Source organism: Aethalodelphis obliquidens, unplaced genomic scaffold (assembly GCF_003676395.1).
Source record: "Aethalodelphis obliquidens isolate GAN/ISIS:26980383/991018 unplaced genomic scaffold, ASM367639v1 scaffold42, whole genome shotgun sequence".
In the NCBI taxonomy this organism is placed as follows: domain Eukaryota; kingdom Metazoa; phylum Chordata; class Mammalia; order Artiodactyla; family Delphinidae; genus Aethalodelphis; species Aethalodelphis obliquidens.
The window spans coordinates 14562614-14588119 of NW_020837986.1; the positions used below are offsets into that span (position 1 = coordinate 14562614).

Consider the following 25506-nt stretch of genomic DNA (forward strand, 5'->3'; position numbering starts at 1 on the left):
AAAAACTCTGGTCAGTGATCTACCTTTAGAAAGCCATTTCACTTCTGTGTATAAGAGAAGACGTGTGTGCTCTGGGTCCATCTCCTCACAGAGCTGTGCGAACAGACGTGAGTTAAGGGCATGTACTTTAACGTGGGTGATAATTTTAATCACATCCTGCAAAACGTTAAGTTCAGGTGACATTTTCCAGCTAGCCAGCATTTCTCTTTGGATGACACAGTGCGTAGACTCACCTTCAGAAGCGACCTCTTTGACCCGAGTAGTGAAACCAGAAAACCGTGCAGTCGTGGCAGCTGCTCCGTCACACATATACCAGCACAAAATGACCAATTCTGTTTTCCTGATATGTAATCATTCAAATACTTGAATAATTATGCAGCTGTGGTGTTCCCTGGCAACAAAAGTGCACATAACATAGCCTCATGCATATCCTCCTGAAAAATGTATCTCACAAAAACAAGCATTGTTGTCAACATCGGTAGACTCATCGGTTGCCTTGTTGTCAACATCGGTAGACTCATCAACCTGGATTGCATACCACGGTGACTCATTAATCCTCTCTAACAATTGTGCCTCAATATCCTCTGCTATTTCATCAATTCATCTAGTGTTGGTGCTAGCCGAAAGAGGAACACGTGCCACTATTGAACTGCAGCCTCTCCTAATAGTTCACGACAAATGTCCTTAGCAGCAGGCAGGATCAACTCTTCACCGATAGTAAAGGGCTTCTTAGCTTTAGCAATGCAGTTAGCCACTAAGAATGATGCTCTCAGTGCAGACGCATTTGATGAAGGAGTGGCCTTCAATAATTGCTTCTGTTCCTCGTGTCCACATTTTTTCTTTTGAAAAACTCCAAAGGCTTGTCTTTTAACGCAGGGTGCTTGGTCTCCATGTAGTGAAGCAGTTCTGAAGGTTTCATGGCTTCGTTGGATAGCTGGTCTCCACATGTTATACAAAGCGGGCTTGGAGAATGTGAATCACCTGTTGCAATGAACCCATAATTTAAGTAGGACTCTTGGTATTTTCTTTTAAATGCAGCTTTCTTTTTGTTGGCAGTCTTAGAGTCTTCTGCTGTCTCATCATTGGGTCTTTCTTCCTTTTCAAAGAAGCTCTCTCGCGATGCTTGTGTTTTACTCATTTTGGCTAGAGTTAGCTTGTGGGCTTACCAAAACTGTGACTGAGACAGGTACGCAGTGCGGGAAAGAGGCACGGACAGAAGTGGTAAATAAAATAATGGGCGGGGGGTCACATGCAGACTAAAATAAGTGTCGGATTCTGTCTTAAAACCTGCCACCAGATGCAGCTGTATGATTGAAGTACATCAACTCACTTGCCACTTTAAAGCCTGCCACCAGATGCAGCTTGTCACTTACTGATAGGGTTCTGATATGAGTCTGCAAGCAACTGATTTATTATGGTCTCTGTGCAGTCAAACCTCTCTGCTAATGATAATCTGTATTTGCAGCCGCTCCCCAGCACTAGCATCACCGCCTCAGCTCCACCTCAGATCATCAGGCATTAGATTCTCACAAGGAACACGCAACCTAGATCCCTCGCATGCGCAGTTCACAGTAGAGTTCGCGCTCCTATGAGAATCTAATGCTGCTGCTGATCTGACAGGAGGCAGAGCTCGGGAAGTAATGCGAGCGATGGGGAGCGGCTGTAAATACAGATGAAGCTTTGCTGGCTCACCTGCCGCTCACCTCCTTCTGTGTGGGCCTGTTCCTAGCAGGCCACGGACCGGTACCGGTTTGTGGCCTGGGGGTTGGGAACCCCGATCTAGATGACCTACAGTCTGGCAATAACTTTTTAGATACAATACCAAAGGCACAATTCATGAAAGAAAGAATCAATAAGCTGGATTCCATTAAAATTTAAAAAGTCTCCTCTGCTAAAGACACTGTCAAGAGTATAAAAGACAAGCCACAGACTCGGAGAAAATATTTGCAAAAGTCATATCTGATAAAGGACTTTAATCCAAAATGTACAAAGAATTCTTAACAACAATAAGAGTTGTTCAACAATAAGAAAATAACCTGATTAAAAATTGGGCCAAAGACCTGAACAGACACATCATCAAAGAAGATACACAGATGGCAAATAAGCATACGAAAAGATGCCCCACATCATATATCATCAGGGAAATGCAAATGAAAGCAATGAGATACTACTATACACCTATTAGAATGGCCAAAATTCTGAACACTGACAACATGAAATGCTGGTGAGAATATGAAGCAACAGGACCTCATTGCTTGTGGGAATGCAAAATGGTACAGCAACTTTGGAAGCAGTTTCTTACAAAACTAAACATACTCTTACCATACTATTCAGGAATTATGTTCCTTGGTATTTACCCAAAGGAACTGAAAACTTATATTCACACGAACGCCTGCCCATGTATGTTTATGACAGCTTTACTTATAATTGCTAAAACTTGGAAACAACCAAGATGTCCTTCAGTAGGTGAATGGGTAAACTGTGGTACATCCAGATAGTGGAATGTTATGCAATGCTTAAAAACAAAAAAACAGACCAAAAAAAAAAAAGCTATCAAGCCATGAAACATATGGAAGAATCGTAAATGTGTATTACTAAGTGAAAGAAGCCAGTCTGAAAAGACTACATACTGTATGATTCCAGCTCTATGATAATTTGGAAGAGGCAAAACTATGAAGATTAAAAAGAACGGTGCTTACCAAGGATTAAGAGGAAGGAAGAGATGAATAGGTGGAGAGCAGAGGATTTTTAGGGCAGTGAAATTAAATTTCTCTGTATGAAACTATAATGGTGGAAACATGTCATTATACATTCGTCCAAACCCATAGAATGTACAACACCTAGAGTGAACCCTAATGTAAACTATGAACTGTGGTAATAATGATGTGTCAATGTAAGTTCACCAATTATAAAAAATGTAGTACTCTGTGGGGGATATTGATAAAGGGAGAGGCTGCGCATGTGTTGAGGGAGAGGTATGTGGGAAATCTCTGTCCTTCCTCCCAGTTTTTGCTGTGAATATGAAACTGCTCTAAAAATAATGCCTATTTGAAAACAACCTAATTCAAAAATGGACAAAGGACTTGCACAGACAGTTCTTCAAAGAAGATATACAAATGGCCCATAAGCACGTGGATAGATGCTCAACGTCACTAATCATTAGGGAAATGCAAATCAAAACCACAATGAGATACCGCCTCATACCCATTAGGATGGCCACTATCAAAAAATAAAACCAAAAACAACAAGCGCTGGCAATGATGTAGAGAAATGTGAACCGTTGTGCACTGTTGGGAATGTAAAATGTTATAGCCTCAGTGGAAAACAGTATGGCAATTCCTCATAAAATTAAAAATAGAATTACCATTGGTTCAGCAATTCTACTCCTAGGTATATATTCAAAACGACTGAAATCAAAGTCTTAAAGAAATATTTGTACACACATGTTCACAGAAGCATTATTCATAACAGCCAAAAGATGGAAGCAACCTAAGTGTCCACCAACCGATGAGTGGATAAGCAAAATGTGATAGGTATAGCTATTCCATTAGATAGATAGATATATAAATATATATATAGATATATATCTATGATACAGATATATACATGGAATATTATTCAGCCTTAAAAAGGAAAGAAATTCTGAGACACGCTACAACATGGATGAAACCTGAAGAAATTAAGCTGTGAAATAAGCCAGTTACAAAAAGACAATACTGTATGATTCCACTTAAATGAGGGATCTAGAGTAGTCAGATCTTTAGAGACATGATTCTACAGAAAGCAGAATGATGATCGTCAGGGATTGGGAAGAGACGGGAATGGGGAGTTAAGGTTTAATGGATACAAAGTTTCAGTTTTGCAAGATAAAATGAGTTCTGAAGATGAATGTTGGAGACTGCACAACAATATGTATGTACTTAATATCACTGAACTGTACACGTCTAAATAATTAAGATAGTTAAATTGTGTCATGTGTATTTAACCACAATAAAAGACTTTCAAAAAACTAAGTTATATTAAAATTATATATATACATATATATAATTTTTTTAAAGAGTTATCTCCTCCAGGTGTCAAATATGCTGGGCACCCCATCGACAAGGGGAATGGGAAGTTCAGATACTATTGAACAGTATTAATCACAGAGGGCTTCTCGGAGGAGGTGTAGTGGTTGGGCTGATGCTAGGCCAAAGGGGCAGGATTCCAGTGGTGAATGATTCCACCTCAGTGTTCATCTGGATCCTGCTTCTCAGCTCACTGCTTCACAGTTTCCATGGAGACAGTTTCCAGAGAACTTGGAATACCCATGTTGCTGTCACTTGGCAACCAAGAACTGGTAGCTGCAGCAACCTGCCACGTTCTTTCCATCATCCTGGGCCCTCATCTCCGGCATGGGCTCTGTACAGCCCAGGAACTGGGGGCCCAGCTAGGGAGGCACCTTCCACCTGCTTTCCTCTCACCCATTCACAGGCCTCACAGGGACAACTGAGACTCTTGTTGATGGAGGTAAGTCCACAGAAAATGCTAGATGGACTGGGGTCAGGACACAGACAACCTCCAGCCCCACAGGATTCTCCCATTTGCTTCCATCCATGGAGGACCCTGGGGTCCAGTGTGGATGGAACACAGTCCTGATCTCAAGGGACTCACAGCCTAGTGCAAGAGACAGAGCTCACTTCATTCTTTCAGTACCCAGATGCTAGTGCCTACTCCATGCTGGCTGCTGACCCACAGACTAGGGTGCGGGGGATGAGGCACAAAGCAGACTCCATGGTGCCCCACTCACTCCTCAGCAGGCACCTCTAAGAACCACAGGCTTCTTTCTTTAAACTTCGCAATTCTCTGCCTGAGGGCTTTTCATGCCCCCAGAAGCAGCCCTTGACCTGTGGCAGATGGGAGTCAGTGAACAAAACACACCAGTTCCCTTGCCTTCAATTGAAACAACTCTGAGACATGTCCTACACTGTTTGCCAGAGTTGCCTGGCAGGACTGAGCTCCAGGTGCCCAGAGCTCCTGGCTTGAGCACATAACATACATTGGCTGCCTTTCATCCCGTGTCACTTCTCTACTCCCTTATTGCTATCTCCTGGAATCAGCTCCCCAATAAACCACTCAAATCCTCATCTCAAATTAGCTTCTGAGGGAACCCAAGCTAACAGGGATGATGTATAACAAGGAACCAAAGTTCTGTGAGATGCGAGCTCTAACCGATTGCACGCAAAGCAGTGGCTGAACCAAAGGGAGCTGTCTGCCCAGGGCAGGCAATAGTGGTAGGGGGGACATTGTCTTTAAAAACTTAAAAGCAGTAATAACATGGACCAACAGCCAGTCTACTTTTTATTATCACCATGAACCAGTCATTCTAACCAACTTCAGTGATAAAATTCCCCTCCCCACTGAAGCCGATAGATCTCACTGTCCCATGCCTGCTCCTTGGCACTCCACTGAGGCCAGCTGCACTAAGGCATCACTGTGGGCAGAGGAGATGGGGGAAGGCCTCAGTTTGTAGCAGTGACCTTCTAATCACCCAGTACCAGCTGCTTGGTACAGTCCTCCAAGTGCCCCTCTGCCATGGCAGTTTTCACTAGGTTACCTCTATCTGTAATTTTTTTTAACCACTAGACAGTGAGCTCCATAGAGGCAGGAACTACAGCTTGGTCATCTGGGACTTGCTCATAGTAGACACTTAGGAATGGGGCTGCCACTGGGTGGGTACTTTTGTGCAGTGCACAGCCTGCATCACTATCCATGGCAACCCGGCCTATGGAGGTTTAGTGAATTAGTGAATGAATGAATGAATGAATTGGTGAGAACTTCCAATAAGTGGGGAAAGACATTGCAAGCGGAAGAGACAGAGCAAGCAAAAGTAGGAAGTTTGTAAGTGCAAAGCTTCTTAGTGGAAAGGGCAAATAGCTTTATGTCACAGGCAGTACATCTCAGGAGTTCCATAGCCACCAGCTCTAGCATCACCCAGAGTGTCGTCAACATACGTGCACTCCACCTCAGAAATGCTCAGCCAGAATCTCTGCAGATGGGGTTCAAGAATTTGGGCATCCCAGGGGAACCCCAAGAACACAAAATTTGGAAAAGTACAGGGCCAGCTAACAAAGTGAGTGGTGGACTGCAAAGCGGTGAGACTGGCCCAGTTGGCCTGAGCCCAGGCCAATAATTCATTCATTCAGCATTCATTCATTCATTAAGTATATATTGAGCCAGGAAGGCATTCAGGTATATACCTGTGCACAAGACAGACATGGTCCCTTCTCCCTTGTCACAGTTTAGTGGGAAGACAGTCATTAAATAATTAAGCAAATAAATATCTAATATAGTGTCAGCTTATGAGTAATGCTTTGCAAGAAAGAAAGCAAGGTAAGGGGTTAAGAATAGAAGGTTATTTTAGATGGGATGACAGGGAAGCCCTCTGCTGAGACTGATAGGAGGTGAGGGAAGGAGTCATTTAAAATGAAAGAGCAAACCATGCAGATGTTTGGGGAAAGAGCAATCCAGGCAGAGGGAGTATATGCAAAGGCCTAGAGAATAGAACATGTGGAAGAGGGAGACTGGTTAGGAAGCTTCTGCAATAGTCCAAGTATGAGATGCCGGAGGCTCAGACCAGGGTGGAGGCAGTGGAGGTGGGTGGAAGTGGTCCGATTCAGAATATATTTTGAGGGTTAAGTTGACTAGCTTTGCTGTTGGATCAGATGTGGGTGTGAAAGAAGAGGGGAGTCAAGGTTATTGCAGTCAAGAGTGCAGGGAAATTGGAGGGAGTAATGTTAGAGAGAGACATTGGGGTGGGGAGCACAGACCACAGGAAGGTTCCTGCAGACCATGGGAAGGACTTACTTTTCTTTTGAGTGTGATGGAAGCCCTGGGAGGGTTTTGAGTAGAGAAGCGATGTGATCTGGCATGTGTTCTAACAGCATCTCTAGTTGCAGAGTGTAGAACAGACTTTAGGGAGACAGAGATGGAGTATGGCAGTTTAGAGGCTGGTGCAGACATCCAAGCGAGAGATGATGATGGCTTGCAGGGTGCTGACTGGGATGGGAAAACTAAATTTATCTGAGTAAAAACAGTAAGTGGTAAAAATCATGAAGGAGACAGACAAATAAATGACTGACATTTGGTAGTGGATCAGGAGCGCCAGCTCTCCAGTCAGCAGCTGCGTCTTCTTGGGGGAAGCGGCTTCCATTCTCCAAGCTGGTGACAAATCTGCAAAATGGGAATGATAATGGAACATACCTCATGGAGTTTTTGATAGGGTGATGTGAATGTTTTGACACAGGATCTAGCACACAGGAAACATTTAATAAATGCTGTCCAAGGAGCCAGACTGCTAGATTGCAGTACCATCTCTGCCACTCACTCATCTTTGTGACGTTTACCCCTCTGTGTGTCTGTTTACCCATCAGTAAAATGGAGCTATCAAATACCAACTTTATGGGGTTGGGTGGTGAGGATTAAATAAATGAATACAAGTAAAGCATTTAGAATAATGTTCCATGGAGCAAGCACCGCATGTGTCAATTATTATTCTGAATATATTATAGCCCTATTTCATTACCTCTTCTCCCACCAGCATACGTCCACCCCATTCTGCAGATGGGAGGTCTGTGGCTCAGAACAAGGTAACCTCTCTTCAAACGATGCCACAACCTACGTGTAGCGGATCTGCCCGCTGCGGGGAAGAAGGAGATTCCAGCTTTGAGGGACCTTGTCCCCAGGGGTCCTGTCCCGCCCACGCGCTGCCTGTCGGAACCCTTTAGCGTCTCCCTTCTGTTTGCAGCCGGGCGCGCTGGCGCAGCAGCGCCGGAGCGGGAAGCTACTTCCGGCGGCCACACCCCAACGCAGAGCGTCTCCATTTTGGCCGCGCAGGTGGAGACTCGACGAGAACCAGCGGAGTAGCGGAGTGGAGTCAGCAGAACTGTGAGGGCCGAATCGGCTCACCGCACTTTCTCCCTTTCTTCCTCCGCCCGCAGAAGCCGGGGGCTCTCATGGCGGGCTTGGAGGTACTGTTCGCGTCGGCGGCGCCGGCCATCACCTGCGCGCAGGACGCGCTCATCTGCTTCCTGCACTGGGAGGTGGTCACGCATGGCTACTACGGCTTGGGTGCCGGCGACCAGGTACGCCACGGAGCCGCCCCGGGGCCAGTGTGGAGGGGGTAAGGTGTCTTCTGCCCAAACCCAGAGGACCGGAGGCTCGGTCCAAAGTGCCTGACCTTCCCTCCTCCCAGGTCTGGGTCCTAGGAGTCATGACACCGTGGGTGCCTGTAGTCTACGGGTCGGGGAGGCGCTCTGTTGTCCTAGCCTAGCTGGCACAACACGATTTGAAAACCCAAGGACAAAACTCGCTGCAGCGCAGGCTGGCAGCCTCCGAGGCCGGGATTGTGCGGGTCTGGCAGCGAGACGGGTTCCTCTCCTGAGTACTCCTCACCTACCCGAACTCCAAGCTCCTTCCCACGCTGCTGGGTGGGGTGGGGCTGGACCCAGTACTACCCTCCTCATACTGTAGTCGAGCGCCCACCAGACATCTGGATCCAGGCACAGGTATGGGGGGAGGTTGGGCCGACTCAGCTCCAGTCAAGGGCCCTTAGAGCTCAGACAGCCCTTCACGCTTTACTGAAGGGCCTGGTGCAGCCCACTCACCGTTACGGTCTTCACGCAGGCTCCGGGGGAACAGCCACCTCCCACACACGTACAGACATGCACCCTGGGTGTAGGGCCAAGTAAGGTTCCTCCCCAACAGCTGTCCCATCCTCAGGCTCTGCCTCTTAGAGCAGGGGGCCCTGTGGTCATCCCCGCAGAGCCCCAGGACTGGCGCGCCCGGCCGACCTCACTGATTCTTTGCCGTAGCATTCTCCCATCTTCCCTGCGACTCTCCCCCTATACGTCATTGGACACACCAGCTTCCTGTGAGAACGGGGCCTGGGCCCCTTGCTGCCCCTTCATTTCCCTTCTGCTCCATCCGAGGAAATATCCTCCCATACACACGCTCAGGACTCACTGCCTGCCCCTCACTGTCACTCTCTTCTCACTCTCAGAACCGAGACCAGCTCTGGGGAGCAGGGCGCTTCACTCCTTTCGTCGTACAGTGAGATTTTAACCTCACTCTCATTTCTAACTGCTTTAGTTCTCAGATACCCTAATCCTTTTTTAGTTTCTCAGATATACATCCAGCGTCTTAATCTTTCCTCTTCTGACACAGAGCTTTAGGGATCCCTCCTCAGACAGAGTTTACACATCCTGGGCTCCTAGAGCCAGGTTCGCCCCCCCACCCCCACTGCTCCATTTCTCTGTCCCTTAAAACTCGTGACCAAGACTATCACACCCCCTCATGCTTTACCCTCACCAACAGGAATAAGAAACACAAGAACTGTCATGGATTTCTGGCTCTTTTTTTCCCCCTCTCCGACCTCAGGTGTCTCAGTGGGACCCCAGATACACACAGTAAACTTCTCCACCACCACCTCCAGGCTTACGGGAAAAGAAGGACCAGCCTTACACACAGACACACAGACACACACACTCACCCACCCACACACCCTGGAAGCAGGAACCATTCTCCCTCCCAGATGCCTTTGTTCCTGGCCTTTCTGTTCACCTTTTACTTCCTTCCACTTACCTTGCCTTTCAACATTTCAGACCTTGGGATCAGGTAGAGGCAGGGCCCAGAATCCTGAGTGTCAGGTTTCCACTTTCAGTATGTAATCACCCCAAAAGAAACCTTATGTCTCCTCGCTTGCCTCATTCCAGCTTTCTAATCTTTATCAGCTCTTTCACTTTCCCCAGGCATTTCATTTCACCTTTTCCTGGGACATTCTCCCAGAAAGCTGATGTGTAGGATGGTGCAGGGGACAGTGGAATTGGAGAGGGGGTAAGACTTGTTCCTGACCTTCGGGCTCCCCTTTCGACTCTCAGCACTGCCCCCCCACCCCTCCCTGCCCCTTGCCCTGTCCTTCAGATCTAACAGGTTTGCCCTGCTTTCTCCCCTCGTCATATACCTCACTCTCTGTATTTTACTCTCAGCTAGCTACTGCTGCCCTGACACACTGTTAGAATCTCTCCCCCCAGGAACAGGAACTTGTTACAGAGAGCCTGTGTGACTCCCTTCTCTTCTTCCCCTTCAGCACTGCAGATCTGCTCCCACCACTCGTCCCCTCACAAATCCTGTCAGCAACTCTGTCTGAGTCACTTTGACAGCTTAGGGACATCAGTTCATGTAGGTCATTGCCTCCTCCTAACTGGCACCATCCCCTTGCCATGTACTCCAGGCTTCCAAATTTTCAGAAAGAACACAATCTCATTTCAATACTGGTCTAAAAAAATGAATAAGAGATCCTTAACTGAATCCCAAAGGTCCATCTAATTCCACTCTGTTTATGATGCCACATGTCGAGTTCATGCAAGCCAGAAAAAGATTCTGGCTCCAGACATCCTAGGGGAGGCCCGGGGGAGTGCGGATGGTGGTTTAGAAGGCATTACCCACTGTCCATCTGTCCACCCCAGTGCTGAATCAAGCATGTTCCCCCATGGTGGGGGATGGGCATTTGTTCTGCACACTAGAGCATGGTGTGTTTTTGCTTCTCTCTGCCCCTTAAGTGCCACTGGACTTCAGGTTGCACTTGTCCTCCTCTCACTTCTGCTGAGTTTACTTTCACTCAGAGTAGAAACCTTTTGGAGGCGCATCTTTCCTATTAGTTTATTTAAGAGAGGTTTTAGTTTTCCAGTGTGGGGCCAGCAGTCTCAGCTGAGACCAGTAGTATTTGCCAAGTTCAGAGGATGTTTATGTTGCCTCTCCAGCCACCTCCTGCTTCCCACCCTTCTGGGGGTGATAAGAGAGAGAGGAAGGTCCTGAAATTGTGTACTTGATCATTTAATATGTTGACAGTTAAATAGAAAGATAAATTGTCTGCTTTTCTCTTTGGTTTTGTGTCCTCTGGTACAGGGGAATTGTGTACATAAAACTTGATTAGAAGAGCAATACAGCTTCAATAAAAAATTCAATATTTGAATTTCGATTTCTTTCTTGAAGTCAGCACCACTCCTCATAAGAGCTCTACAGCTGTGTCAGGTGGTTTAAGTAGCAAGGGAATAGAGATGGCCGTAGACTTAATTTTGAGAATATTGTTTTCTGTTGTAGGAATCTAAAGATTATGACAAAAGAGAGAAGATGCCCCAAATGATCTTCTTTGGGTGCATGTTAGCCCAGGGACACTGGAATGAACTCATGGCCATTAAAGAATGCTTCCAGCCCCAGGATTTTGCCTAAGGGGACAACTATCTTTACTTTTGGGGGGCCCATCTGGGGGACTTGGCTGGGAAGATCTCCAGCCATAGCGTGGGCAATCAGGAGCTCTGAATGCCAAACTGAGCTCTGCACTTGACTTACTATGACCTTAGGCAGTTTTCAGCCCCCCTTAGATTTTTTTTCATCCCAACGAGTTAAACAGCACAACCATGTACTTTGGCTGCTTTCCAATCGTAGCTCTTTGGGAGGTCTGATATTTGATGTCCCGCTCTAGAGGGCAGTTGAATGCCATGTTTGGCTTGATATCACCAAGGCCAGTCTCTTTCAATCCCACCTGTTTTCCCATATCAGGGCAGCCCTTGAGCTGGGGAACATTGGTTCCACTGCAGTGAGAGGTATCAGTCTCACTAGGCCCTAGGATTCTCTCTTGCTCTGGAAGCCTGAGGTTATGGGAGAGTGAGCAGGCTGAATTATTTATAATCCAAGAAGAAATTCTGGTGGGTTGAATGCTGTAATGGAGGGTATAAATATAAATTCAAAGGCCTTTGATAGAACAAAGACAAGGCATGTCATCAAATTCTTGGCTTCCAAAGTAAACCTTAAATCCAGGACACTAAACATGGTTATAGGAAATTTACCCAGTTGAGGGTGAGGGGATAGTTTCTCTTTCTTTTAGCAGAGTGGGCTGATTAGTTTCACTTTTGTTTTCTGTCACTCTCATTTCTCTGCTTCAGGCCTGAGTTTCCTTGTCATTTAGCCAGGTTTGAAACCATGCCAGTTGCAATGTCTTGAATTTTATTTGGGACCACTTTCCCAGTTTGATTCCTGAGCCCCAGAGGTGACCAAAGCGGCCCACGATCTCTGTTCTTGGCCTTCTGTTGTCCTTGGTGAGGTGTGAGGTCTGTGTTGCTGGATCTTTGTCTTTTGTTGTTGTTTTTCATCTTTGGTCGCACTCCCTCCCGCTGTAGTCTCACGAATACAGATCTTCCCAGTCCACTTGCTGCGTGTTTAGCTGTAGAACTATGCTTCTATGAAAACAATATATAGATTTTTTGTGTGTTTTAAAATTTTTTACATAAATGGTACCTGGCTATAAATCTCATTTTTAAAAAATTTTTCTTTGTCACATTGTTTACTTTTATCTATAATACTGCAGTTAGATCTAGTTTGTTCCTTCTAACTGCTATACAGTATTCCACTGTGAACATATTTTGCATTTTAACTCCCATTTGGTTCCTCCAACAGGGTTGTGATGAAGATTCCTTGTCATATTCCCTGTGCCTCTGTGCACAGAATTTCTTCCAGGAGTGAAGGTTTTGGGTCACGGGGTGTCAGCTTACCTAATTGCACTGAATATTACCAGATTGCTCTCCAAAAGGGTTGTAAGAGTGTGAACGGCCACCAGCAGTGCCTGGAGGTTACCATTCTCCCCACACCCACACAAACGCTGGCAAAAAAATAGAAAAATAGATAACAGCAGTCTGATGGGTGGATCCTGGTATCTCATATTTTAGCCTATGTGTGTCTGAGTGCTAGTAAAGTTGAATGATCCTTTATACACTGTTAGCTGCTCTTATCTTTTGCTTGTTCATACCTTTTTCAAGTGGGTTCCCAATTTTTATTGTTCGTTTTCCAGGCATTCCCTTTTTGTACTAGTTATTAATTTGTGTTGTGCCAGCTAGGCTAGGACATAGCTCATCCTAGCCCGTGACTGCCTGTTAACTTTGTCTGTAGTATCTGTTGTTTATCTGGAGCTTTAAATTACGAGCAGTGTCAAAGACAGCACTTTTTTTTTTGTGGACTCATTTAAGAAATCTTTCCCCACCTGGAAACACTGTATTAGTTTTTACTATCAAGGTAGTTTCAGAACTATTTCTCAAACGTTAGTATGTAAAAAGAAAATCCTAGGATTTTTTTTTTAAAGAGATGAGGCCATCACAACTCACAGTGATGCATTTTTACTCCCATTAGGTTGGCAAAAATTTTTAAATTGGACAATAGCAATGTTGCTGACCTCGTGGAACAAGAATTCTCATACATACATTGCTCATGGGAGTGTAAATCCGTACTTCTTTTGAAAACAATTTGACTTTATCTTATAAATTAAAAGTTCTTCCCCTAGAGATACTCTGTAGGAGTTCATCCATATGTGTACTAGAAGATGTGTACAAGAATGTTCATAGCAGCATTTTTATAATAGCAAAACAAATAAACTGGAAGCACTCCAGATATCCATCAACAAGTGAGTTTGTAACTTGCAGCATATTCATGCAATGATGGGCTATATGGCTGTGAACTATATAGCAAAAACTGTACAGTGAGTCAGCTATAGTTAAGTGCATTGACATGGATGAATCTCAAAACAATATTGATTGAAAACGGCAGACAAAAGTGATGCTGTTTATATAAAATTCAAAAACATTTGAAACAGTATATTTTTAGGGTTTGTGTATAGTAACACAACTATAAGGAAAAGTAAAGAAATTTTTAAAACAGCTTAGTGATTACCCATGAGGAAGGAGGAGGGAGATTCATTGGGAACAGGCTACTCAAGGCTTGAACAGGATTGGCCACGTTCTGTTTCTTAAGCTGGCTGTAGGTACGTACATAGGTGTCCATTTTATAATTCTTTTTTTATCTTGTACGTGTGCTATATTTTGTATGAAAGTTGTTCATAATTTTTATTAAGGCACTACAGTAGTCTGGTGAGGTGTACATTAGAATCTGTAGTTTTACTCAACACTTTTGTGATCCCTTTGCAGATGGCCTGAATTCCAAACTTCGAGAAACACTGTCTTAGAATTTCACAGTATCCCTTTAGGTGACTGGCCTTATTCTTGACAGGGGGATAGAGAAGAGATTGTTAAACCAAGGCTACAGATTCTTGACAGGTTCCAGTGCTCTGTCACAAAGGCAGTCAGATATGAGGGAGGATCACTAGAGCAGGCGTCCAGAGACCCCAGACCTCTGACTTGCTGTAGGACCTTGGACATTTTACTTCTCCTGACCTCCGTGTCTTCATCAGTGAAGTGAGGGAGTGGGATTAGATTATCTGTAAGGTCCTTTTTAGATCTGAGGTCATGATCTTTCACCTCTCATCTCTGGTGTCTTCTCAGCCGGGTCCCAATGATAAGAAATCAGAACTGCTGCCAGCGGAATGGAACAACAATAAAGACCTGTATGTCCTCCGGTATGAGTCAAAGGATGGGTCCAGAAAGCTCCTTGTGAAGGCTGTCACTGTGGAGAACAGCATGATCATCAATGTGCTGGTGAGTCCCTAGGACACAGAGGGCTCTGCTGATGGGAGTAGATCTTGGGATCGCCTTTTTGAAAGCCATTTAAGAACCCTCAATGTTCGTGAAGACTTTACTCAGTGATCCTACTTCCAGAACTTTATTCTGAGGCCAGGACCCTAAATGTAGAAATGCTTTGTGTTCAGAGATGTTCCCTGCCTATTACTGTAAGAGGAGGGACTTTCCTTCACAGAGGAATAGTTAAGTAAATTAAGGTAAATCCATTCAGGGACAGCTTGGGAGAAAAAAGCTTATTGTAGCCTCGGGGGCTACTTTTAGTTCTTTAGATAAGCTTAGCTTTCTGCCGCCTTGGAGCCTGTATACTTCATGTTTCCTATGCTGGAAAGCTCTTCCTCTGTACCATTGCCGCCTCACACAGATACACACCCTCCACCCTTCCTTTAGCCTGACTGACTCCCTCTTGTTTTTCACTTACTCAAGAAGTTCAGTCCTGACTACTTACTCTCATCTGCCAGAAAAATCTAAATTATGCCTCTGCTTCATCATTTTATTTTCCTGCCTGGTACTTAACACAGTTTGTAATTAGTGTGCTTATTTATGCTTTGGTGTAATATTTGTATTCTACCACTATAGCAGAATATTCTGTAGTCTATGTAATGTAGACTATAAGCACCCTGAGGGCAGTGACCCTTTTTTTAAGTTTGGCCTGGTTGTCTGTATTTGTACAAAAGTATCATGCAGTCTGTATTGTGCTGCACTTTGCTTTTTTTCCCCTCAGTATGTTTTGGAGGTCTTTACATGGGAATGCATATAGCTATATCTTATTCATTTTAGCCACTATGTAGTATTCCATAATACCATAATTTGTTTATCCGTCTCCCTTTTGATGAACGTTTAGATTTTGTATCACACAGGGTTCTTAGTTATAAACGACAGAATCCCCTCAGGTTTGTTTAAATAGTCAGGTTTATTAAAAGAACTGGGCTAACTCACTGAATTGTTGGGAGGGCTGGAGAAACAGTTTCAAGGCTGGGCTTCCAGGGCATTGCTCCAAACCATGCCATGGAAACCACTGCTGCTGCCACCACCCCAGGGCATTAGGTACTGGCTGACTGCCAACCCAGGTGCCCCTTCTCAGGAGCCACTGATGTTGTGACCCCTGCTGCCTCTGCTGCTACTCTTGATAGCAAGACGTCTGCCCCTTACTCAGCCTGTTTATCCATGGTGCTCACCTCCAAGTTGAAGTTGTGCATCCATTTGGCACCTCAGTTGCATGCCTGTGTCCAAGCTGCAAAAGAGCCTGGGAAGTAGGTTTTTCTGGGCTCTGCCTCAGAAAGGCATTATTCCTAGATCAGAGAAGTCCCCAAGCATGAGACATGCACTTCATCTATTACGAACAGTCCTTATATATGTCTCTTTGTATTTCTTTAGGTTGAGTATTAAATTGTTCCTCTCCCCCCACCGCCCCGCCACTTACTCATTAGACCAGAAATACCCTAGTCTCTCATTTTCTATTTTCATTTTTCTAGGAACATGGCTCACAGCAAGTGTCAGACTTGACCCTGAACTTGAATGATTATATCGATTCAGATCACCTGGTTGACTTCCACAGGTATTTCTAAGGGTTGGCCTTTCCCTGGGAAAAAGAAGAGAGAACCAGTGGTCAGATATAAGGAATGGACTTGAGGTGTCAGAGAATGGAGGAGGGTTAACAGAGGGATCTTTCTCTCTTGGGCACAGTCACTTCTCATTTCTCTTTTCTGTTTATTTGAAGAGAAGATTCACGTGGGAAATGCCACTTGAAATAAAATGATGCAGTCAAGAGTCCACAAGTCTACAGGGTAGAGATGGGGCCTAGCCAGTGGAGTCAGTCGGAGTGAGTTCCTAGGAGGAAAAAGTGTACCTAATCTGGTACACTCCATCCCCCAATTTTTAAAATAGACTTCATTTTTTACAGCAGTTTTAGGTTCACAGCAAAATTGAGTGGTAAGTGCAGAGAGTTTCCTTGAACCTCCCGCCTGCCCCGCACTCTCACAGTCCTGCCCAGAATAGTGCATTTGTTATAGTTGATGAACCTACGCTGGCACACATTATCACCCAGATTCCATTCTTGGTGGTGTTGGAATGTGGTTATTTTTGTAAGAAACTGCCAAACTGTCTTCCAAAGTGGCTGTACCATTTTGCCTTCCCACCGGCAGTGAATGAGAATTCCCTGTTGCCCCACATCCTTGTCAGATTTTGGCCATTCTAATAGGTGTGTAGTGGTATCTCATTTTTGTTTTAATTTGCAGTTCCCTGATGACATATGATGTTGAGCATCTTTTCATATGCTTATTTGCCATCTATGTATCTTCTTTGGTGAGGTGTCCAGGTGTTTGGCCCATTTTTTAATCGAGTTTTCTTATGGTTGAGTTTCAGGAGTTCTTTGTATATTTTGGGTAACAGTCATTAATCATATATGTGTTTTGCAAGTATTTTCTTCGAGTCTGACTTGTCTTGACTTTTTATTTTGAAATTTGCAACCCCACAGAAAAGAGGGTTGGCAAAAATATTACAATGAACACCCATATACCCATCACCTAGGTTCACCAATTTTTAACATTTTGCCACTTTTGCTTAGTTTTTCTGTATGCTTTTTTGTTCTTGAACCATCTGAGAATTATTTCCAGACTTTATAAACCTTAACCCCTAAATATTTCATCATGTATCTCCTTGTTCTTACACAGACATCCTCCTGTTGCCACAATTAGGAAATGTAGGATTGATGCATTAATGTCATTTAATACACAGTCCATGTTCAGATTTCTGTAGTCATCCCAGCAGTGTCCTTTTTAGCTAGGCTTTTGGTTTTAGGTTTGAGGTATTTTTTTTCTTATCCAACCAAATACCACACATTGCATTTATTTTCACGTCTTTTCAATTACCTTTCATCTAGAACAGTTTCCTAGACTTTTGTTGTTCTTAGCATTGGTATTTTTGAAGACTTGAGGTCAGTTGTTGTGTAGAACATTCAGATTGTTTCCTCATCATTTGATTCAGGTTGAACATTTTCAACAAGAACACTATGTAAGGGAAGCTGTGTTCTCCTAAGTGTTTTACATCAGGCACGTGACATCTGTCTTATTGTTGATTTTGTTCAGTTTGATCATTTGGTTATGACAGTATCTGCCACCTTTCTCTCCAGTAAAGGCATCTGTTTTCCTTTGTGTTTAATAAGTGATCTGTGGTATTATATTAGCAGACTGAATTTTCTGCCTCCCAACAGTCTTTTACCCAGTGGTTTTAGCATCTGTTGATGATTCTTGCATGAATCAGCTATTACTGTGATGATTATAAAACAGTAATTTTCTATGTTTATAATTCTTTCTACATTTATTAGTTAGATTTTTTAATTAAAAGCTTTCTATTCTCTGTCCCCCTTATTTTTAATTTTTTAAATTTTTAAATTGATTTTTGGCTGCGTTGGGTCTTCATTGCTGCACGTGAGCTTTCTATAGTTGAGGCGAGCAGGGGCTACTCTTCGTTGCGGTGTGCAGGCTTCTCATTGTGGTGACTTCTCTTGTTGCAGAGCACAGGCTCTAGGCACGCGGGCTTCTGTAGTTGTGGCGCACGGGCTTAGCTGCTCCACGGCATGTGGGATCTTCCCGGACCAAGCTCGAACCCACGTCACTTGCATTGGCAGGTGGATTCTTAACCACTGCGCCACTGGGGAAGTCCCTATTTTTAATTTTTAAAATATCAAAATAGACTCCTGGGTTATTTTTTATTCAAAGTTACATTCCATTTCTGTCATTCTTTGAATGCTCAGCTTGTTCCAGAGTTGACCAGTAGGAATTCCCTCAAGCTACCTCACCTGTCTTTTTGACATGTCACCATGTCAGAGCGTTTTCACACTTCCTGGCGCAATAAGGTGTTCTGCCCTCACCTTGTACTTTACTTGCCCCTGCCTTGAAACCAGGGATTTTTCTAAGGAAACATGATTTCTGTTGGTGGGTAATAGTTTCCAAAATCTGGGCCCTGAGTGTGCTCATTAATATGAAGGATGTCATTGCTTTCAGGCTTTTTCAGAGAACAGAGCTAGGAAACTTTCCTGGAGTTTTTTTTTTTTTTCCTTGACATTTCAAACTGATACTTTTATTTTTAATCTAACACTGCAGAATTTGTATTCTCTTATTCTGTACTTGTAACTCCCTTCTGTGTTGAGAACCCTGATGCCCAACAGCCTCAAAATACTTAACTCATTTGTTTGATTCTAAAATACACACAGATAGTTTTTGAACTGCTACATCAGTGCCGACCAAGAACAGATCTACTAAGTAAAGTCACAAATACAATTTCTTTCCAGTTCTTTTTGTCCTTTGACTGTGTCCCACTGAGCATATATATTGTCAGAGTATTGTGTTCAAAATGTATTTAGATTTAATGCTTCTTGGTCCATCAGTGTAATGAAATTATCTGTTTGATAGCTAGTTGGGCCCATTTGTTTCCACTTTATTCCATTTTGGGGACTTTATCCCCATCCTCATTGACCTCTTCAGGGTTTTGGAGGAAGCCTGGCATCACTATAAATTCAGTCGTGAGAACTGCCTGGAAACCCTGTTGGATTTAATTGCATCTAATCAGCGATAACCATCTTTAACCCGCTCCACTTCTCTCAGACTTCGGACAACCTGCCCGCATCATTCTGGCCACCCCTCTTTGTCTCCATCCTTCTTTCATGCATCCTCTGTGTGAGGAGATCCCAACTTCCACTCCTGGTCATCACCCTCCAGTCAGTTTCCCACACAGCAGTTGGACCAGCGTTTTTAAAACACAGATCAGGTTATGATTAAAAGTCTTGCTTGGGGGCTTCCCTGGTGGCGCAGTGGTTGAGAGTCCGCCTGCCGATGCAGGGGACGCGGGTTTGTGCCCCGGTCCGGGAGGATCCCACATGCTGCGGAGCGGCTGGGCCTGTGAGCCATGGCCACTGAGCCTGCGCGTCCGGAGCCTGTGCTCCGCAACGGGAGAGGCCACAACAGTGAGAGGCCCGCGTACCGCAAAAAAACAAAACAAAACAAAACAAAACAAAAGTCTTGCTTGAAATCCCTCAGTGATACCACCTCACACATGTTAGGAAGGCTACTATCAAAAAAACAAAATAACAATTAGTAAGGATGTGGAGAAATTGGAACCCTTGTACACTGTTGGTGAAAATGTAAAATGGTACAGCAACTATGAAAAATGGTGTGGTGGTTTCTCAGAAAATTAATTACCATATGATCCAGCAATTCCGCTTCTAGACATAAACCCAATAGAACTGAAAGCAGGGTCTCAAAGAGATAATTGTGCACCCACGTTCATAGAAGCGTTTTTCATAGTAGCCAAAAGGTGGAAGCAGTGTAAGTGCCCATGAATACCTAGGACAGATGAACGGATAAACAAAATGTGGTATATACAGAGAATGGAATATTACTCAGCTTTGAAAAGGAAGGAAATGCTAACAAATGCTTCAGCATGGATAAACCTTGAGAACATTGTGCTAAACAAAATAAGCCAATCACAAGACAAATTCTATATGGTAATATGTATATGAAGTACCTAGAATAGTCAGACTCATAGAGACAGAAAGTGAAATAGTGGTTGCCAGGGACTGGAAGAGGGGAGAACAGGGAATTATTGTTGAATGGGTACAGAGTTTCAGTTTTGTAAGAGGAAGTGTTTTGAAGATAGGTGGTGGTGGTGATAGCACAACAACGTGAATATACTTAATACTACTGAACCGTGCACTTAAACTGGTTACAGAGTTGGTAAATTTCTTACAAATTAAATCTAAAAAAGAAACCCCAAACCCTTCAGTGAGTGTTCATTTCTCCAGGGATGAAGAACAAAATCCTTGATGAGGCCTAAAGCCTAGGGCCCAGCCCCTCTAACCTCATCGTTTGCCACTTCCCACTTAGTTCCGGTGTCTCAGCTGTGGTGCATGTGCCTCCTCCCTCTTCAGCGCTCTCCCCTTGGCCGAGAGTGCTCTCCCCAGCCTCTTCCCACAGCCAACTACTCTTCTTCCTTCAGTTTCCATTTAAACATCAGCTCCTCAGAGAAGCCTCCCCTGCTCCCCCCATGTTTGAACCTTTTAAGCATTTAATAAGTGGGTATTTTATGATTAACTGCCTACTAGCCTGTGATCTCCTTGAGGGCAGGATCTGGGTCTTTTTCACACAGTAGACAAAGGAATGAAGGAGTGAAGTGAGGCCAGGCCTGGCCTTGGCAGAGCTGCTTTTCTGGGTGCTGTCCACACCATGACCCTACCTCACCCCTTCAGAGGGTAAAGGGAAGGACACCGAGAGTGTGGTCTCTCTCTTGACTTTTTCATTCTGGAATTCCATTGGGAGAGCAATTGACAAAACCTCTGGAAAAACCCAGGCCTGTACACCAGGCTGGTCATGCTCCTGAGAGCATTTAGTCCCCTCAGCAATACTGAGAGAGAAACGGTGATAATATCTCCGTTTTTTTTTTTTTTAATTAACATTTGTTGTTTTGTGTGTGCTTGGGGGGTGTGTTTTGATTGCTGTAAAATGACATAGTAGGACTATGAGAATGAGATGAGATGTCAGCACAGAGTGCTTAGTGCTGGGCCCAGCCCTTCATGAATATGCAAACGGAAAGAAATCTGATCACAAGGAATCATCTCCGTGGAAACTGAGGCTCAGAGAGCTGGGGTATAGATCTCTCTCCTGATCATAAGGCCCTCCCTCTCCTCTGCCTTTCTGGCGGCAGCACTGAGCTGCCTGCTTCTGGCCCCCTTCCACCATCTGGCCCTCCTTGTTAGGTCGTCATGGCATGTCATGTCTGTTCTAGGTAGAAATCTGTGCCCCTAGTTGAGCAAACTGATTTGCTAAGGAGTATAAACCTGTTCCTTTCTGTCATGCCTCTACTATGTTAGGATGACAGGCTGTCTTTTGCTACTACCAAAATGGTAGTTCTCCTAAGGCTTAGAAATCATGCGAGAACTTCTCCTTCAGGACTTAGTAGTTTTTTAATCAGACCTGAGTTCTACAGGTAAACCTTTTGCATAGGGAGATCAGAGGGCTTCCACCTGTATCACACACAGTTCATCTGACTGAAAGGAAAGAGGACTTAGATATATCCCCGCTACCCAACTTGGTCAGGGAAGCAGCATGGTGTACAAAGTTCTGTGTTCTAAGTAGGAACCTGATCTTTGTAGGGATGTATGGACCACAGGCCCTTAGAACTTCTAAACCATTGCAGGTATTACACTTTTTAGTCATGGAACTCTTTATTCAAGCACGCATAATATTCCATTGTCTGTATTGACCATATTTTGTTTATCCGTTCATCTGTCCTAGGTATTCATGGCCACTTACATTGCTTCCACCTTTTGGCTACTTTGAATAATGCTTCTTTGAACATGGGTGTACAATTATCTCTTCATGTTCTTTAGGATTCTGGAGGAAAGAGTAGGGACAACAAATGGAGGTCCTTGTGCCCTATCCACTTGGCTTTCTCCATTGCCCTTCCCGGGCCCCCTTCCATGCCAGAGAAGCCCTGAAACCACTGATCTAGTCTAATCTCAGTGATTTTATGGTTATGTAATAAGTGATTTTTTAATTAAACTTTTTATTTTGAGATAACTGTAGACTTACATGCAGTTGTAAGTTGTAAGGTATAATACAGAGAGACTTGTATCCTTTATACATTTTACCTTTATACATTTCACCTCAATTATAACATTGTATAAAACTACCTTAAATATTAATAGTAAGGATATTGACATTGATACACTGACAGTAAGTATTCCCATCACCACAAGTATCCTTCCTGATGCTTTTTTATAGCCACACCCACTCCCCCTCCCCACCCTTCACCCCCTGGCAACCATCATTTATTCTCCATTTCTAAAATTTTGTCTTTTTTTTTTTTTAATTTTTATTGGAGTATAGTTGATTTACAGTGTTGTTTTAGTTTTAAGTGTACAGCAAAGTGAATCAGTTATACATATATATATATATATACCACTCTTTTTTAGATTCTTTTCCATATAGGTCATTACAGAGTATTGAGTAGAGTTCCCTGTGCTATATATATTAGGTCCTTATTAGTTATCTATTTTATATGTAGTAGTGTGTGTATGTCAATCCCAGTCTCCCAATTTATCCCTCACCCCGCCGATAACCATGTTTGTTTTCTACATGTGTGACTCTACTTCTGTTTTGTAGATAAGTTCATTTGTACCATTTTTTTAGATTCCACATCTAAGTGATATCATATGATATTTGTCTTTGTCTGACTTACTTCACTCAGTATGACAATCTCTAGATCCATCCATGTTGCTGCAAATGGCATTATTTCGTTCTTTTTTACAGCTGAGTAATATTCTATTGTATATGTGTGCCACATCTTCTTTATCCATTCCTCTGTCGATGGACATTTAGGTTGCTGCCATGTCCTCGCTATTGTAAATAGGGCTGCAGTGAACATAGGGGAGGATGTATCTTTTTGAGTTTTCTCTGGATAGATACCCACAGAGGGATTGCTGGATCATATGGTAGCTCTATTTTTAGTTTTTTAAGGAAGTTCCATACTGTTCTCCATAGTGGCTAAACCAATTTACATTCCCACTAACAGCGTAGGAGGGTTCCCTTTTCTCCACACCCTTTCCAGCATTTATTGTTTGTAGATTTTTTGATAATGGCCATTCTGACCCGTGTGAGGTGATAACCTCATTGTACTTTTGATTTTTGTTTCTGTAATGATTAGTGATGTTGAGCATCTCTTCATGTGCTTTTTAGCCATCTGTATGTCTTCTTTGAAGAAATGTCTGTTTAGATCTTCCACCCGTTTTTTGATTGAGGTTTTTTTTTGATATTGAACTGCATGAGCTGTTTGTATACTTTGGAGATTAAACCCTTGGTCGTCTAGTCATTTGCAAATATTTTCTCCCATTCTGAGGGTTGTCTTTTTGTTTTGTTTATGATTCCTTTGCTGTGGAAAAGCTTTTAAGTTTAATTAGGTCCTACTTGTTTATTTTTGTTTTTATTTTTATTACACTAGGAGACGGATCAAAAAAGATCTTGCTGCAATTTATGTCAGAATGTGTTCTGCCTGTGTTTTCCTCTAAGCGTTTTATAGTATCCGGCCTTACATTTAGGTCTTTATTCCATTTTGAGTTTGTTTTCATGTATGGTGTTAGGGAGTGTTCAAAAATGTTATATAAATGGAATCATACAGTATGTAACTTTCGGGATTGGCCTTTCTCACTCAGCATAATACCCTTGTGATCCATCTGAGTTGTTGCATGCATCAATAGTTTGTCCCTTTGTCTTGCTGAGTAGTATTTCATGGTATGGTAGGCATGGCATTTCACAGTTTGTTTAACCATTCACTAGTTGAAGGACATCTGAGTTGTTTCATTTTTTGCTATTACGAATAAAAGTGCTATGAACATACATGTACAGGCTTTTGTGTGGACATATTTATTTCTCTACAATAAATGCCAAGAGTTCAAAGGTAATTGCATGTTTAGTTTTTTAAGAAACTGCCAAACAGTTTTCCATAGTGTCTGTACCATTTTACGTATCCACCACCAGTGTATGAGCGCTAGTTTCTCTGTATCTTCACCAGTTTCTGGTGTTATCGCTATTTTTCATTTTAGTTATTCTGATGTATAGTAGTATTGCATTGTGGTTTCAAATTTGCATTTCCCTGATAGCTAATGACAGTTCCTTGTATATTTCAGATGCAATTCCTTTGTTGGATGTTGGTTTATAAATGTTTTCTCCCAGCCTGTAGTTTGTTTTTTCATTCACTTAACAAGGTCTTTTGCAAAGCATAAGTTTTTAATTGATAATAGCTATTTGATAAATTTTTGCTTTTATGGATCAAGCTTTTGGCGTCAAGTGTAAGAACTCTTTGCCTTGTTCTAGATCTCAAAGCTATTCTCCTATTTTCTTTTTCTAAACATTTTATAGTTTTATGTTTTACATTTAAGCCTGTGGTCTATTTTAAAGTAATTTTTGTATAAGTTGTGTGCTTTAGGGAGAGGTTCATTTTCTTGCCTGTGGATATCCAGTTGCTCCAACACCATTTGTCATTGAATTGCTTTTGCAACTGTGTCAAAAATCAGTTGTCTGTACTTGTGTTGGTTTATTTCTGGGTTCTCTTTTTTTTTCCATTGATCTTTGTGTCTGTTCTTCTGCCAGTGTCACACAGTATCTATTATTGTAACTGTGTATCAGTAGTATACCTGAATATTGAGTAGAGCCATTCAAGATCGCCCAATTCTTCTTTGTCAAGATAGTTTTCACTATTCTTGAGTCTGTGCCTTTCTGTATAAACTTTAGAGTAAACTTCTCTTTGTCCATAAAAAGCCTTGCTGGGATTTTGATAGGATTTGCATTAAACTTACAGATCATTAAACCTAAAATGGAAAAAGTTGACATTTTTACTATGAATGTGGTATGTCTCTCCATTTATTTAGGTCTTGCTCTGTTTCTTTCATCATCATTTTATAATTTTTAGCATGTAGGTCCTGGACATGTGTTTTGTTCTTTTCGGGTGTGAGAGGTGATTATAAATGGTGTTCTGTCCTTGGTTTTGATTTTCAAATGTTCACTGTTAGTATATAGAAATGCAGTTTATTTTTGTGTGTTGATCTTTTATCCTGTCACCTTGCTGAATTCGTAGTGTTCTTGAAGGGGTTTTTTTGGTAAATTCCTTGGGAATTTCAAGGTAGACTGGCATGTCATCTGCAAATAGGAGCAGTTTCATTCCTTGTTTTCTAATCTGTGTGCATTTTCTTTGTCTTGCCTTACTGAAGTGGCTGGAACTTCCAGTATTATGTTAAATAAGAGTGGTTAGAGAGAACATCCTTACCTTGTTCCCAGTCTTAAAGACAAAGTACTCAGTCTTTCATTACTAAGTATATTGTTAGCTGTAGTTTTTTTGTAGATGCTCTGTATCATGTTGAGGAAGTTCTCTTCTATTCCTGGTTTGTTGAGAGTTTTTATCA

The 25506-nt window shown here is 43.0% G+C and overlaps 2 protein-coding genes across 6 annotated transcripts in view; one reads left to right on the forward strand and one right to left on the reverse strand.

Moving 5' to 3' along the window:
- Positions 1-10308, reverse strand: part of LOC113605380 (uncharacterized) — a 35244-nt gene extending 24936 nt beyond the window's left edge. For 2 of the 4 annotated variants that reach the window (XM_027078683.1, XM_027078682.1), the window contains exons 1-2: positions 7565-7889; positions 7122-7212 (exon numbers count right to left, since the gene is read on the reverse strand). In XM_027078683.1, coding sequence (XP_026934484.1) covers positions 7122-7212; positions 7565-7862 — 389 coding nt within the window. In that variant the 5' untranslated portion in view covers positions 7863-7889. Of the gene's footprint in view, positions 1-5327; positions 5474-6846; positions 6952-7121; positions 7213-7564; positions 7895-9621 lie in introns of those variants that run through there. The other 2 variants (XM_027078680.1, XM_027078681.1) reach the window with 2 other exon arrangements.
- Positions 7830-25506, forward strand: part of PSMF1 (proteasome inhibitor subunit 1) — a 52877-nt gene continuing 35200 nt past the window's right edge. The window contains exons 1-3 of one of the 2 annotated variants that reach the window (XM_027078678.1): positions 7830-8123; positions 14364-14516; positions 16031-16113. In XM_027078678.1, the coding sequence (XP_026934479.1) occupies positions 7995-8123; positions 14364-14516; positions 16031-16113 (365 nt within the window). In that variant the 5' untranslated portion in view covers positions 7830-7994. The remainder of the gene's footprint in view (positions 8124-14363; positions 14517-16030; positions 16114-25506) is intronic. The other variant, XM_027078679.1, reaches the window with a different exon arrangement.